Source organism: Megalobrama amblycephala, linkage group LG7 (assembly GCF_018812025.1).
Source record: "Megalobrama amblycephala isolate DHTTF-2021 linkage group LG7, ASM1881202v1, whole genome shotgun sequence".
Lineage (NCBI taxonomy): Eukaryota > Metazoa > Chordata > Actinopteri > Cypriniformes > Xenocyprididae > Megalobrama > Megalobrama amblycephala.
Genome location: NC_063050.1, coordinates 42,589,740 through 42,602,467, shown reverse-complemented (window position 1 = coordinate 42,602,467; position 12,728 = coordinate 42,589,740). Strand labels below are relative to the sequence as shown.

At 35.5% G+C, this 12,728-nt stretch overlaps 1 protein-coding gene across 1 annotated transcript in view; it reads left to right on the top strand.

The window, feature by feature from the left end:
• ndst3 (N-deacetylase/N-sulfotransferase (heparan glucosaminyl) 3) overlaps positions 1-12,728 on the top strand; it is an 86,015-nt gene that overhangs the window by 38,271 nt on the left and 35,016 nt on the right. The window contains exons 5-6 of the mRNA XM_048197585.1: positions 3,056-3,241; positions 9,650-9,778. Of these exons, the coding sequence (XP_048053542.1) occupies positions 3,056-3,241; positions 9,650-9,778 (315 nt within the window). The remainder of the gene's footprint in view (positions 1-3,055; positions 3,242-9,649; positions 9,779-12,728) is intronic.

Here is a 12,728-nt window from a genome sequence, read left to right as displayed (position 1 = left end):
AAAAATGAAAATAATGTCATTTATTATTCGTCCTTATGTCGTTCTACACCCGTAAGGCCTTCATGCATCTTCAGAACACAAATTAAGATATTTTTAAAGAAATCCAATGGCCTCTATAGACAGCAATGTCATTGAACTTCTCAAGATCCAGAAAGGTACTCAAAACATATTTAAAAACAGTTCATGTGAGTACAGTTGTTCAATCTTAATATTATAAAGCGACGAGAGAACTTTTTGTGCGGCAAAAAAAAAAAATTAACGACTTTTCAACAATATCTAGTGATTTCAAAACACTGCTTCGAATCTTTTGTTTCGAATCAGTGATATCGGAGCACCAAAGTCACGTGATTTCAGCAGTTTGGCATTTTGACATGCGATCAGAATCACTGATTCGAAACAAAAGATTTGTCTATAGAGGCCTCACTGAGCCATCGGATTTCATCAAAAATAACTTCATTTGTGTTCCGATGATGAACGAAGGCCTTGTGGGTGTAGAATGACATGAGGGTGAGTAATAAATGGCATTATTTTCATTTTTGGGTAAGCTAACCCTTTGAATACATTTTCAGAACTACCTTTAGGATCTGCTCAAAATTTGTGGCAATCATCAAACTGCAAACTTTAAAATTTTCCCATGAAAAATCTCCTACAGGAGTGACCAAGGTCAAGCAGTTAGCATGCGCTTGACTCAGGGCGCTGAGTTAAACAGACTAGTGTCTGTCAGCTCAGAGGGCAGAGACTGTGAGAGTCAAGCTGACAGAGAATTTTAATGGGCCACGAGCAGAAGTTTGATAATCTAGAGAAGACAGCTTTGATTTGCCTTTGTTGGTTTGGGGGCTTGATTAAATCAGAGCTGTGCAGCTAAGCTAACAGATGAGTGTACATGAGAGGATGGAAGATGTGGGTGGTTTTCTCTGTCTCTGTGTGTGTGTGTGTGTGTGTGTGTGTGTGTGTGTGTGTGTGTGTGTGTGTGTGTGTGTGTGTGTGTGTGTGTGCTCACACTCTCTTGAGGGAAATTCTATGGATTACTGGATCCTCATGATATGGAAGTTAAATCTAAAAATTCACCTCAAAATACAGTTATCGACTCAGCTGTTCTTTAGATGTCTATTATCTCACCTATCTGATTTTAATTAGTTAGCCCAGAGAAATTTAAAAATGAAAATGGATTTTTCATAAAAATCATAAAGTCTCGAATCAATAGCTCTGAGGTAGCTCTGTGTAACTCTGAAGATAAGTGTGAATGTGTGTTGAGGAGAGCGCCAGCTATATAAATGTGTGTATGTCTGTTTCTGAGAAAAGGGATTTTTTGCTTATTTTGTCTACTCAAGCACTCAACAGATAAATTATCCCAGTGCATATATGTATATATGTATGTCACAATGTGTTCTAACCAGACGTGACATGCAACAATCTTTGTCTTCAATCTAAATCAGAGTTTTTTGTCATAACACGCAAAAATTTATAGGACATATTAGAATGATTTCTGAAGGATCATGTGACACTGAAGAAGACTGGAGTAATGGCTGCTAAACATTTAGCTTTGCCATAACAGAAATGACATCTTAACATATATTAAAATAGAAAACAGTTAAATTGTAATAATAATTTACAATATTACTGTTTCTACTGTATTTTTGATCAAATAAATGCATCCTTGGTGAGACTTCTTTCAAGAACATTAAAAAATCTTACCAACCTCAAACTTTTGAACAGAATTTTCTAAATTTCATCAAATTATTTTGTTTTTATGATCAGTCATTGCTGTCACATCTAAGTAGCCTACATCATTACTCGATTACTTGTGACCAGGGTGCGATTTTTGAAAAAAACAGAGGGGGGGATGTTTTGAAAAGTTTTTATTTATTTTTTTTAATTTGTTAAAAACCACAGTGGAGCTATATACTATTTTTGGCAGCTGTTACAGAAACATTTTTACAAACAAAAAGTTGTAAAAAAAGTTTGAAGTATTAGATAGATATTTGCAACACTACAATGACACTAATAATTCTTAATATCTGATAGAAATGCAAAATCAATCACTAGTTATTAATAGAATAACGAGACACAAACCTCTACATTCAGTCGCGTTTGGTCCCATTTATTTTCAAACTTTTAGTCCAAAAGTGCGCACATTTGTATAAATACACGTTTACCTCATATTTCATAAGATAGAATATAAGCCTGGCCATACGCAAGGTTTAATAATTACCGAGGTCAAAAAATGTTGTTTGGTAGGAGTGTACGGGGGCATGCTCCCCCGAGAAAATTTAGATATCCTTGGTGTACATATGTGCATTTTTAAGACGTTTTAAAGCCAACAAATTGGATAACAATAGCTTTAAAACCATGTCAACAAATGCATGCATACACAGTTTTGAGGCAGCTTTAATCGCATGTGTGGTAATTTCACGACTTAATTTACAACAGAACAACGACGGTCATTGCTCGTAGTTTCTTTTGCGCTTTATTTAAGCTTTAATAAAGTAATTATGCAGCGCGCGCCGGCGCATTTGCGCATGCAGTTCTTGAGTGCGCGCCGCGAGCGCAGTATAACGGCTGATTGGACAGTGATGTTAATTTTTCTGAGTTTTACCGACATAGCCTGACAACATCTCATCTGACCGCAGTTTACTGTTGTTCAACTGAAGCTCCCTCATCGTCACCTGCACCTGAGTTGAAGTCGGAATGCGCGTCTGAAAGTGTCCCGTTTGTTTTGTTTGTAAAGAGACGGTTAACGCAGCGTTTTACTTGGCAATGTTTTTAAAAAGTTTTTTATTTTTGGTATTTTATATGATCTGTTGGTGGTTTGTGGAGTAGCATCACCCGGGGGGGATATTTTTGTATCCCCACTGGGGATAAAAATAATTCAGCAGAGGCAGGGATACATAGACCAGAAGGGGGGAAATCCCCCTCCCATCCCCCCCTACAAATCGCACCCTGCTTGTGACCATCCATGTGTATGTGTGTTTATAAAAGATTGCAATATGCTTATGTATGCTCTTGACATCCAAATATAAAGTATATTTATTGGTGTGCGTATTTCTCATTACAGGAGCATGGTATTCCTGTAGATCTGGGATATGCAGTGGCCCCTCATCATTCTGGTGTATATCCAGTCCATATTCAACTGTATGAGGCTTGGAAGAAAGCATGGGGGATACAAGTGACCAGTACAGAGGAATATCCACACCTCAAACCTGCACGCCACCGCAAGGGATTCATTCATAACAACATTATGGTATGGTTCATCACATAGAGGACACTTTTTTTTTACACCACATAGAAATCTATTTAGTAGAGTTTGACAAAAAAATTCTTTGATGTGGCATAAAATGCATTTTTCTTGGGATCAAAGGCGCAAAAAACAATATCACACACTCAAAGATTATATTAGAGAATATTAATATTACAAAGCTTAATAGTTTAATATTTGATATTTTATTTTCACATCCACAGGCAGCCGTACAAGATCCTATTCCCTGTTCCTCAATGTCTGATTAAAATGTAGTGTTATCGTAACAATTTGTTGTAGCTTACCAGAAGAACTTTTCTTAACCCATTAATGCTATGCTAGTAGGTTAAAGGATTAGTTCACTTCTGAATGAAAATTTCCTGATAATTTACTCACCCCCATGTCATCCAAGATGTTCATGTCTTTCTATCTTCAGTCGAAAAGAAGTTAAGGTTTTTGAGGAAAACTTTCCAGGATTTTTCTCCATATAGTGGACTTGTGGTTTAACAGGTTGAAGGTCCAAATTGCAGTTACAGTGCAGCTTCAAATGGCTCTACACGATCCCTGACAAGGAATAAGGGTCTTATTTAGTGAAACGATTGGTCATTTTCTAAAAAAAAATTGTATACTTTTTAACCACAAATGCTTGTCTTGCACTAGCTCTGTGATCTGCTTGCATGACGTAATCACGTTACAAAGGTCATGCGTGACGTAGGTGGAAGTACCGATCCAGTGTCTACAAAGCGAACGTGCAAAGATTAAGCCAAATGCCCTTAACAAAAAATTATAAAACAACGATATCAGACGATTTTGAGGTTGGAGAAGAAAGTTTTTCACCCTACCGAAGTACTTCCGCCTACGTCACCTACATCCGACCTATCAACGTAATGTGCGGCGCATCGCAGAGCAGTGCAAGACAAGCATTTGTGGTTAAAAAGTATAGAATTGTTTTTTTTTTTTTTTTTTTTTTGAAAATGACAGATCGTTTCGTTAGACAAGGCACTTATTCCTCATCTGGGATCGCGTACAACTCTTCGAAGCTGCACTGAAACTGCAATTTGGACTTTCAACCCAGTGAACCCCAATGAAGTCTACTATATGGAGAAGAATCCTGGAATGTTTTCCTCAAAAACCTTTATTTCTTTTTGACTTAAGAAAGAAATAAGAAAGACATGAACATCTTGAATGACATGGGGTGAGTAAATTATCAGGAAATTTTCATTCAGAAGTGAACTAATCCTTTAAGCTGCCAATAATAAACTTTCATACATAACATCAATGATTGCTCACAGGGCCCCGTCTCATGCTTTGTGGGGGACCTTATAGATGTGCAACTGGTTGCTACACAGGTGTCGTGAAAAATGCAGCGAGACTTGCCTGCAAGAGACTGCCAAAATACAAGCAACAGCTAGCATAGCAAATCAATGAAACACACACACACATACACACACACACACACCAAAAGAATTAATGATGACACACTGGGACTCAGATGAAATACCCCATAGTGCATTCACCACAGCCAAATCTATTAGTGGTACACACACAGAGATTTTGACTAGATGTCCCTAACCACAGCTTTGAATCAATTTTTTAAATAGCTTTTTGCTGACTCTGTCCCTCATTTCTGGTCAAAGGCTCTATGGTTATCTGAAGATTTGACTTAAAAGGATAGTTCACCCTAAAAATAAAGATTTGTCATCATTTACTCACCCTCATGCAAAGTCCTGCATGTGGGCAGTTACCTGACAGGTGAACCGGTAATATTTAATGTAACGGGTGGAATAAATGTTTGCACCATTGAGCATTATAGCATTGACAGCATTGACAGCTTGAGTGATTATATAGGGATCACTTTTTACTTGCTTTCTGTATATAGTCTATTCACAATTTGAATAAAGTTCTATTTTTCATGCTGCAATGAGGACCAACACCCACGTATACACTGCAGAGTTTTAGGAGAGACAATTTTAATGCAGATGCGGTTCGGATAACGGTCTTTATTTCAAACGAGTCTCGTACAGAATTAAATTAGCGTTGCTGTCGGATAATGGGTCTGGTGTTCTGTGGGTGCGGGGCAGATGCAGGTTTACCAAACAGGACCTGTGCAGGACTCTGCCAACCTTTCTTCTGGGTAGCACAAACGGAGATGTTGACATTTTGCCTAATATCTACTTTTAAGTTTCAGAGAAGAAAGAACGTCATACAGGTTTGGAATAAGGAATGAGATATAGTAAATGATAAAAGACGGTAAAATGTTAAAATTTTATATAGATACACTGTAAAACCTCATGAGTTACGGTAACTCAAACCATTTAAGTTTTAAAACCAATAAGTATGAGAACTGTAAACGCATATAAAGTAAGTTAAATTTACTAATGTTTTAGTGTTGGTTTAGTCAATCATTAGAGTAAACTTAACTTAAAGATTTTAAGTTTATTTCACTCATTCAGTTTGAATTTGGGTAACAAATCTAAGTCTTAACAACTATATAGCTACTTAAATGGTTTGAGGAAACTGATTGCCTTAAATGGTTTAAGTTCATCAAACTCAAAGTAATAAAGTTACATAAGACTAAGCAAAAACTAACATTGGTACAAAGCATTGATGATGACATATTAGGTTATATATAACAACATCTCTTGAATTAGTTTAATTTCTCTTACCTACCTGGAAAAATTCTGACTTCTGCATTCTGATTTTTTTTTTTTTTTTTTTTTGCAATTTTAGTAAATTAGATTGTTTTAAGATGTTTAGATATTTAATGACAAAAATAAAAATTGAAAAATACTGATTAAGAAAACGAGTTCTTGAAGTGCAGTGCAATATCTTTCATAACTCTTATGAAACACCAGGAATTAATGCACCCTTTATTTGGTTTTTATGAACACTTTTTTTTTTGAAGTTCAGACATACAAATTAGAGTACTCTCTTTTGTTAGAACCCCAGCCCACTACAACATGTTCTATTCTTTGTTCTTTCTAGTGAATCACTTTCTCTCATTCACAATACAAAAGAACAAACGTTGGCAGGCCTTACTCAAATCAGTGCTGTTTTACGTGCAATTTAGCTGTCATCATCTCTAGCTTTTTAAGAGTGTTTTGAATCTAGACAGATATTTTAGAGCAGGTGTTTGTGAGCCCAAATCTCTAGCTTTTTTGTTTTATTTAGAGGATGCACTGAAACAGGTTTTGGGTCAGTTGCTCGGACACCTGTGGCCTAATTACTGGCCTCCTCTGTGTGAGCATGACAGGTCTCAAATCAGAGATCCAGAGTGCTGAATCCTGATGAGTATGAATCCATGGAGCTTAAACATAAGCTATGAAGCATGTCAGACTGTTACAGGCTCCGCAATACAGCAAGTCGACAACGCGCCATAGAACTAACTGCTCCTTTCACAAACCACCACAATAATATACTGACAGGGCAAGTTACATTCAATAAGAAGAAAGAGCAGGGAAGGTGGGTGGTAGAAAAATGAACAGGAAGGGCAGAGCACATGAATAGAGCCTCATAAATTGTCCAGGCATTCTGGTGGGACAGGTAGTTTAGTGTGTTTGCACTGGAATTGAATTTTAGGAGATGGAGTAGATTAAAATATTAAATCAAGGCCACATGCGTGCAATACAATTGCTCTGCACCCATCAAGTGTGTGTGTGTAGTTTCAGCTACGGCACACGTTTAGTTGAACACGCATGCCACACTATACTCTGCAATAAAACACAGAGAGAGATGTTAAAGCGGGAAAAGCAATTAAGTTTAAGTTAGATGGAAAGATTGGACAGAGTCCCAAAGATCTGTTCCAGCTCAATCAAGCAGTCCGAAAACAAGCATATGGGTGATGAAAGCTCTTATCAGTGCATTAGAGCCCAGTGTGTTTGTGGGTGTGTTAATGTAATAGATTTTGCTGTTTTAGCAGTTTGCTGGAAGAGTTTAGCTGCTTCTCTGATATTTACACACTGTTACAGTGTTGAGAAATTGAGCATTTCTCAATCTGCTTCTCTCTGTCTGCCACACATAGAGCAAGTATGTTGGACATAGAGTACATTATACCATTCAAAAGTTTGAAATTTATTTTTTATTTTTTTTAAAAAGATGTTTTTGAAAGTGTCGTATTTAATATTGTGAAATATTTAAAGGGTTAGTTCACCCAAAAATGAAAATTCTGTCATTAATTACTCACCCTCATGCCGTTCCACACCCGTAAGACCTTCGTTCATCTTCGGAACACAAATTAAGATATTTTAGTTGAAATCCGATAGCTCCGTGAGGCCTCATTTACAAATCATGATTCAGATCGCATGTCAAACTGCCAACGGCTGAAATCATGTGACTTTGGCGCTCCGAACAGCAGATTCGACACACTGATTCATAATGCTCCGAAGCTTCCTGAAGCAGTGTTTTGAAATCGGCCATCACTAAATAAGTCGTTATTTAGGTTTTTTTGGTGCTCCAAAAATATTCTCGTCGCTTTATAATATTAATATTGAACCACTGTACTCACATGAACTGATTTAAATATGTTTTTAGTACCTTGAGAGAGGAAGTGTCCATTGCTCCCTATGGAGGCCTCACAGAGCCATTGGATTTCAACTAAAATATCTTAATTTGTGTTCTGAAGATTAACAAAGGTCTTACGGGTGTGGAACGGCATGAGGGCGAGTAATAAATGACAGAATTTTCATTTTTGGGGGAAAACTAACCCTTTAAAATAACTGTTTTTCAGTAGCAATTTTTCTGGTGTTCAGTGTCAAATGATTTTTTAGAAATCATTCTAATATGCTGATTTGCTGCTCAAGAAACATTTCGGTTACAATTTAGTATGGGGAACACATATTCACTATTAACTATGACTTTTCCCTCAATAGTCTCCTAATTTACTGCTTATTAATAGTTAGTAAGTTAGTTTTTAAGTTTAGGCATTGGGTAGGATTAAGAATGTAGAATAAGGTCATGTAGAATAAGGCATTAATATGTGCTTAATAAACAGCCAATATTCTAGTAATATGCAAGGTAATAAGCAACTAGTTAAAAAACGCTAAAATAAAGTGTTACCAACATTTCTTATTATTATTCATGAAAACAGTTGATGCTTAATATTTTTTTGGAAACTTGTTGCATTTTTAAGGACTCTTTGATAAATGGAATGTTCAAAAGAACAACATTTATTTAAAATAGGAATCTTTTATAACATTATAAATGTCTTTACTGTCCCTTATGATCAATTTAATGCATCCTAGATTAATAAAACTATTAACCTCTTAAAAAAATATTACTTACCCCATACTAAATGGTAGTGTATACACTATATATTGATTAACAGAATGTTTTTTTCTTGTTTAAGCTTTAAGTATGAACTATGACTCGGATGTTAAATTTTCCATAAAATTGCTTAAACAAAATAGAAATAAAATAGAATCAAGTGTAGGCAAACAATAATATTATAAAGCTATAAAATTATGACTAAGGTTGGCGTAACTCAGATAATTTGTTCTCGGAAGAATCTGATGCTAAATATTTAAGAAGAAAATTCAATTATCTCATTGTTTCGAGGAAAAGCTGAGTTACTGTATTATAGCAATAGTTTAATAAAAAAGTGAATTGTTATTATTTAATCACCCTCATGTTGTTCCAAACCATATTATTTTCTTATTTCATTTAAACACAGGAGGACTTTTGTAATGTATTGGTCTCTCAATTACAATGAATAGCAACTGATACTTTCAAGACATACAACAGCGAATGACAACCTGAATTTCAGTTGACCTAAAAGACAACATGAATTTCTCACTCTAAGATATTTCATACATTCAGAACACTTTGAATTTTAGACACAACGAATCTCATAGACTTTTTGATACTTTTGTATCCCTATATTGAAACCTGAATGCCTCTGTCTGCATTATTTGTAATTACATAGAAAAGAGTAATTCTTTTGTCAAAATACAAAAATATAACTTGCTTTACTGTAACTGGAGAAGTACACTAGAGAAAAAGAGACAGAAGAGCTTTTATGTTGTTGTCTAGAAGTAATTTTGTTACATTGAGTCACAGTATATTTCTTATTCTCTTTCTCTTCTTGTCTGTCTTTGCCTTTTTGGCACATATTTTATTGAAACATTCAGCTTTTTCCACTGAGAAATGATTCTGTTTTCTTTGACTGATCCAGACAGGAAGTGAATGGATGAATATATATGAAGTTGTCTCCACCTGAATACAGATACATTGACATGAGACCTAATAAAAAGTTATCTGTAAAACTGAAACTGGTAGTATTACATGAAAAAAACAACAGAGAAGTTTATAAATGTACCATAAGAAGATTCATTTCCACAGTACAAAGCAAATACAATCCAAACTGTGTTGACTGCAAATCTTTGTAGTCTAAAACTCTATGTGTGTGTGTGTGAGCAGGTGCTGCCCCGTCAGACATGTGGCTTATTCACACACACCATCTTCTATAAAGAGTATCCAGGAGGCCCTAAAGAACTGGACAAAAGCATACGAGGAGGAGAGCTGTTTCTGACCGTCCTGCTCAACCCTGTGAGTGTAAAACGCACAGGCACACACATACTGCTATTCCCTGTCGTCTCTGCTTATTTCATCCTATCAGCCTGTTGTATTGTTTTTTTCTGTCTTATTCTGTCCTCATGCCCCCCTCCTCTCTCTCGCTGGGTTTCCGTGTTAGTGTTGCTTATAGATTTGTTCTCCCAGCATGAATCACTGTTCTTATGTTGAAACTCTGCTCTATTTGAAACAGCAGTGAAATGAAAAACAAAATTGTGTATACTGTCGTGTATGTGTGCTGTATGTTTATACGTTAATTCAGTGCTTCTCAACTAGTGGGTTGCGACCCAAAATTGATTCACAGGTCTGTCCTGATAGGGTCACGGACCGCAGGGGGAAAAAAAAAATGCATCTAACCATATAACAAAACGTAGTTTAGGTAGCAAAATGAGGTTATTAAATTTTAAAAGAAAATGCTTCCCATGTCAAAGGTTGTACATCCAATTTTGGCACAAATCTGTGTTTTTTTTTTTTTTTGTACTATAAACAATTTTGTTGCTGTGTTGAGTCCATTGTTGTTACTGTTGACCAAAACTATAAATTAAAATAATTGCGACTTTTTATCTCACAATTCAGACTTTTTTTCTCGCAATTGCAAGTTTACATCTCGCAATTCTAACTTTTTTTCTCAGAATTGTGTGATATAAACTCAAAATTGTTATAAAGTCAGAAAAGAGTCATAAATTCAGAATTGCGAGATATGAACTTAATTGCGAGTTATAAAGTCAGAATTGTGTGAGTTAAAGTCGCAATTGCGAGTTAAAAAGTCAAAATTGCGTGATATAAAGTCACAATTACATTCTGACTAGTGATGTTTGATTCTTAAATTAATCGTTCTTCTGAGCCGGTTCTCAGGAAGTAACTGGTCGAGCCGGTTCACTAATTGAACTGAATCGAACTTTAGTTCAGGGTTGATGACGCACAGCCGAAGTAGCACGTCCGACTCAAAAAGAACCGATTGAGCCGGTTCAACTGACTGTCGAAGGATTACCGAGGAGTTTGATGAGAGAGTTCACGATATAATTCTGAGGCACATACTGGAAATATGCTTATTATGACTACTGTTATTAAATAACATTTTATTAGCTGCAAAAACCTTTCTGTCGAGAGATGTAAATACATTTTACAATGTTGTTAAGCAAAATCAATGAGTTTATAAAATTGGTTTATTTCCGAATCTTATCCAAGATGTACTCAATATTGGTCAGTACGACATAAAGGATCTGAACGAATGAAACTGTAACCACAAACTCCATTAACTAAATGAATGAAAGGCAATAATCAGCAATATGTGTTCACCCAAATAACTTTTTATTTTAATGTTTCAATATGTGTTGTTGAAACAAATTACTTTATTTGAACATTTCATTGATAAAACGTCAGAAACCTATGAATCGGCTTTTTGAACCACTTCATTCAGCCGAACTGTCTGAAAAGAACCGCTTCACAGAAATGAATCAGACTTTGCATGACTAATTCTGACTTTATTTATTGCAGTTGCAAGTTTATATCCTGCAAATCTGACTTTAAATCATAATTTCAAGTTTATATCTCACAATTCTGACATTATAATTCTCAATGCGATATCTCGCAATTATGAGAAAAAAAGTCAGAATTGTTTTAACGCTGTGCATGCAGGCAGGAAGACGTAGACACAGAAGATAAAAATTCAAACAGGTAACTTTACAAATAGCAATCCAAAATTGGCCAATCCAAACCGGTACAAGCTTTACACACACAGGAGAAGGAGAAGGAACACAAGAAGGATAATTACTAACACACGGCTGACACCAATGAACTAATAATGACAGTAACTATGGAGACAGATGAGTGGTGGGAATCTGAACAAAGAAACATGACAAATGAAAACAAACTGAAAGTCCATGAACAAAAACAAACAGAATGGTGACAATTGTAAGATAAAAAGTTGCAATGATCTTTTTTTATCTTTATCTTTTTAACACTGCTAAATAGAATAAAACTAATAAATTTTTTTATAAAAGCACATACCAAAATTACTAAAACTTAAGCTGAAAATATAAAAATAAAATTCAAATATTAATAAATACTATAATAGTATATAAATATACTAAAATAACACTGGTCGAGTTGCCACTGGATGTCTAAAACCCTGAAGAACAACTGTGGAGCATTAATGGATACTGTAGACAGACTGATGAATGGATACTGTATTGTGAACTGCTAACATCCTGTACAGCCTTTATGTGTATAAGGTATGAAAATTTAATGTTTAAAGAGTCATATTTTGTATGTTTGTGTCTGTGAAGAAAGCATCCTTGTAAATCTTTTCCTTTGGCTAAAGGCCATTACTAAGGGTTGACTCATTCCCATGGTATTGTACTGACCTGAAAAACAAGCTGAATGTAATCAGAGATTGTGTGTGTTTGTCATGTTCACAAAGATCCTGGTCATCTGCTTATACCAGCAATAATAAACAACCCACAGACACAGATAGAAAGAGGGTGGGTGAAATGAACATAAGGAGATATGGAGGTGTGAAGTAGTATATTGTAGTCACTCTGTGCAGAATAATATTGTTCACTTCACACTTACCTTGCTAAAGCCTAGAATGTGTGATAGTGTGTTAATAATGTGTTAAATGTTTGTCTGTGTGGTTGTCTGAATAAAACTGGAACTGATGAGAAAGAGATACTGAGAATAATTTCTCTTTTTCATAGTGTGGATCAGTGCACTATATTTACTTGTGCTAGTTGCATATGTCCGCCATGTTGGATTTCGATCTAGTGATTGTGTGCACCGGTTGTGCCTGACGCCAGTGCAGAGAGCCGGACAAAGACGAAAATGATATTTTATAGTTATTTATATCTGTTATATTACTCAAAATACTCCTAAGATTTATAGCACTATTACAGCATACATATGAGTCAGGTAAATGACTGAAATA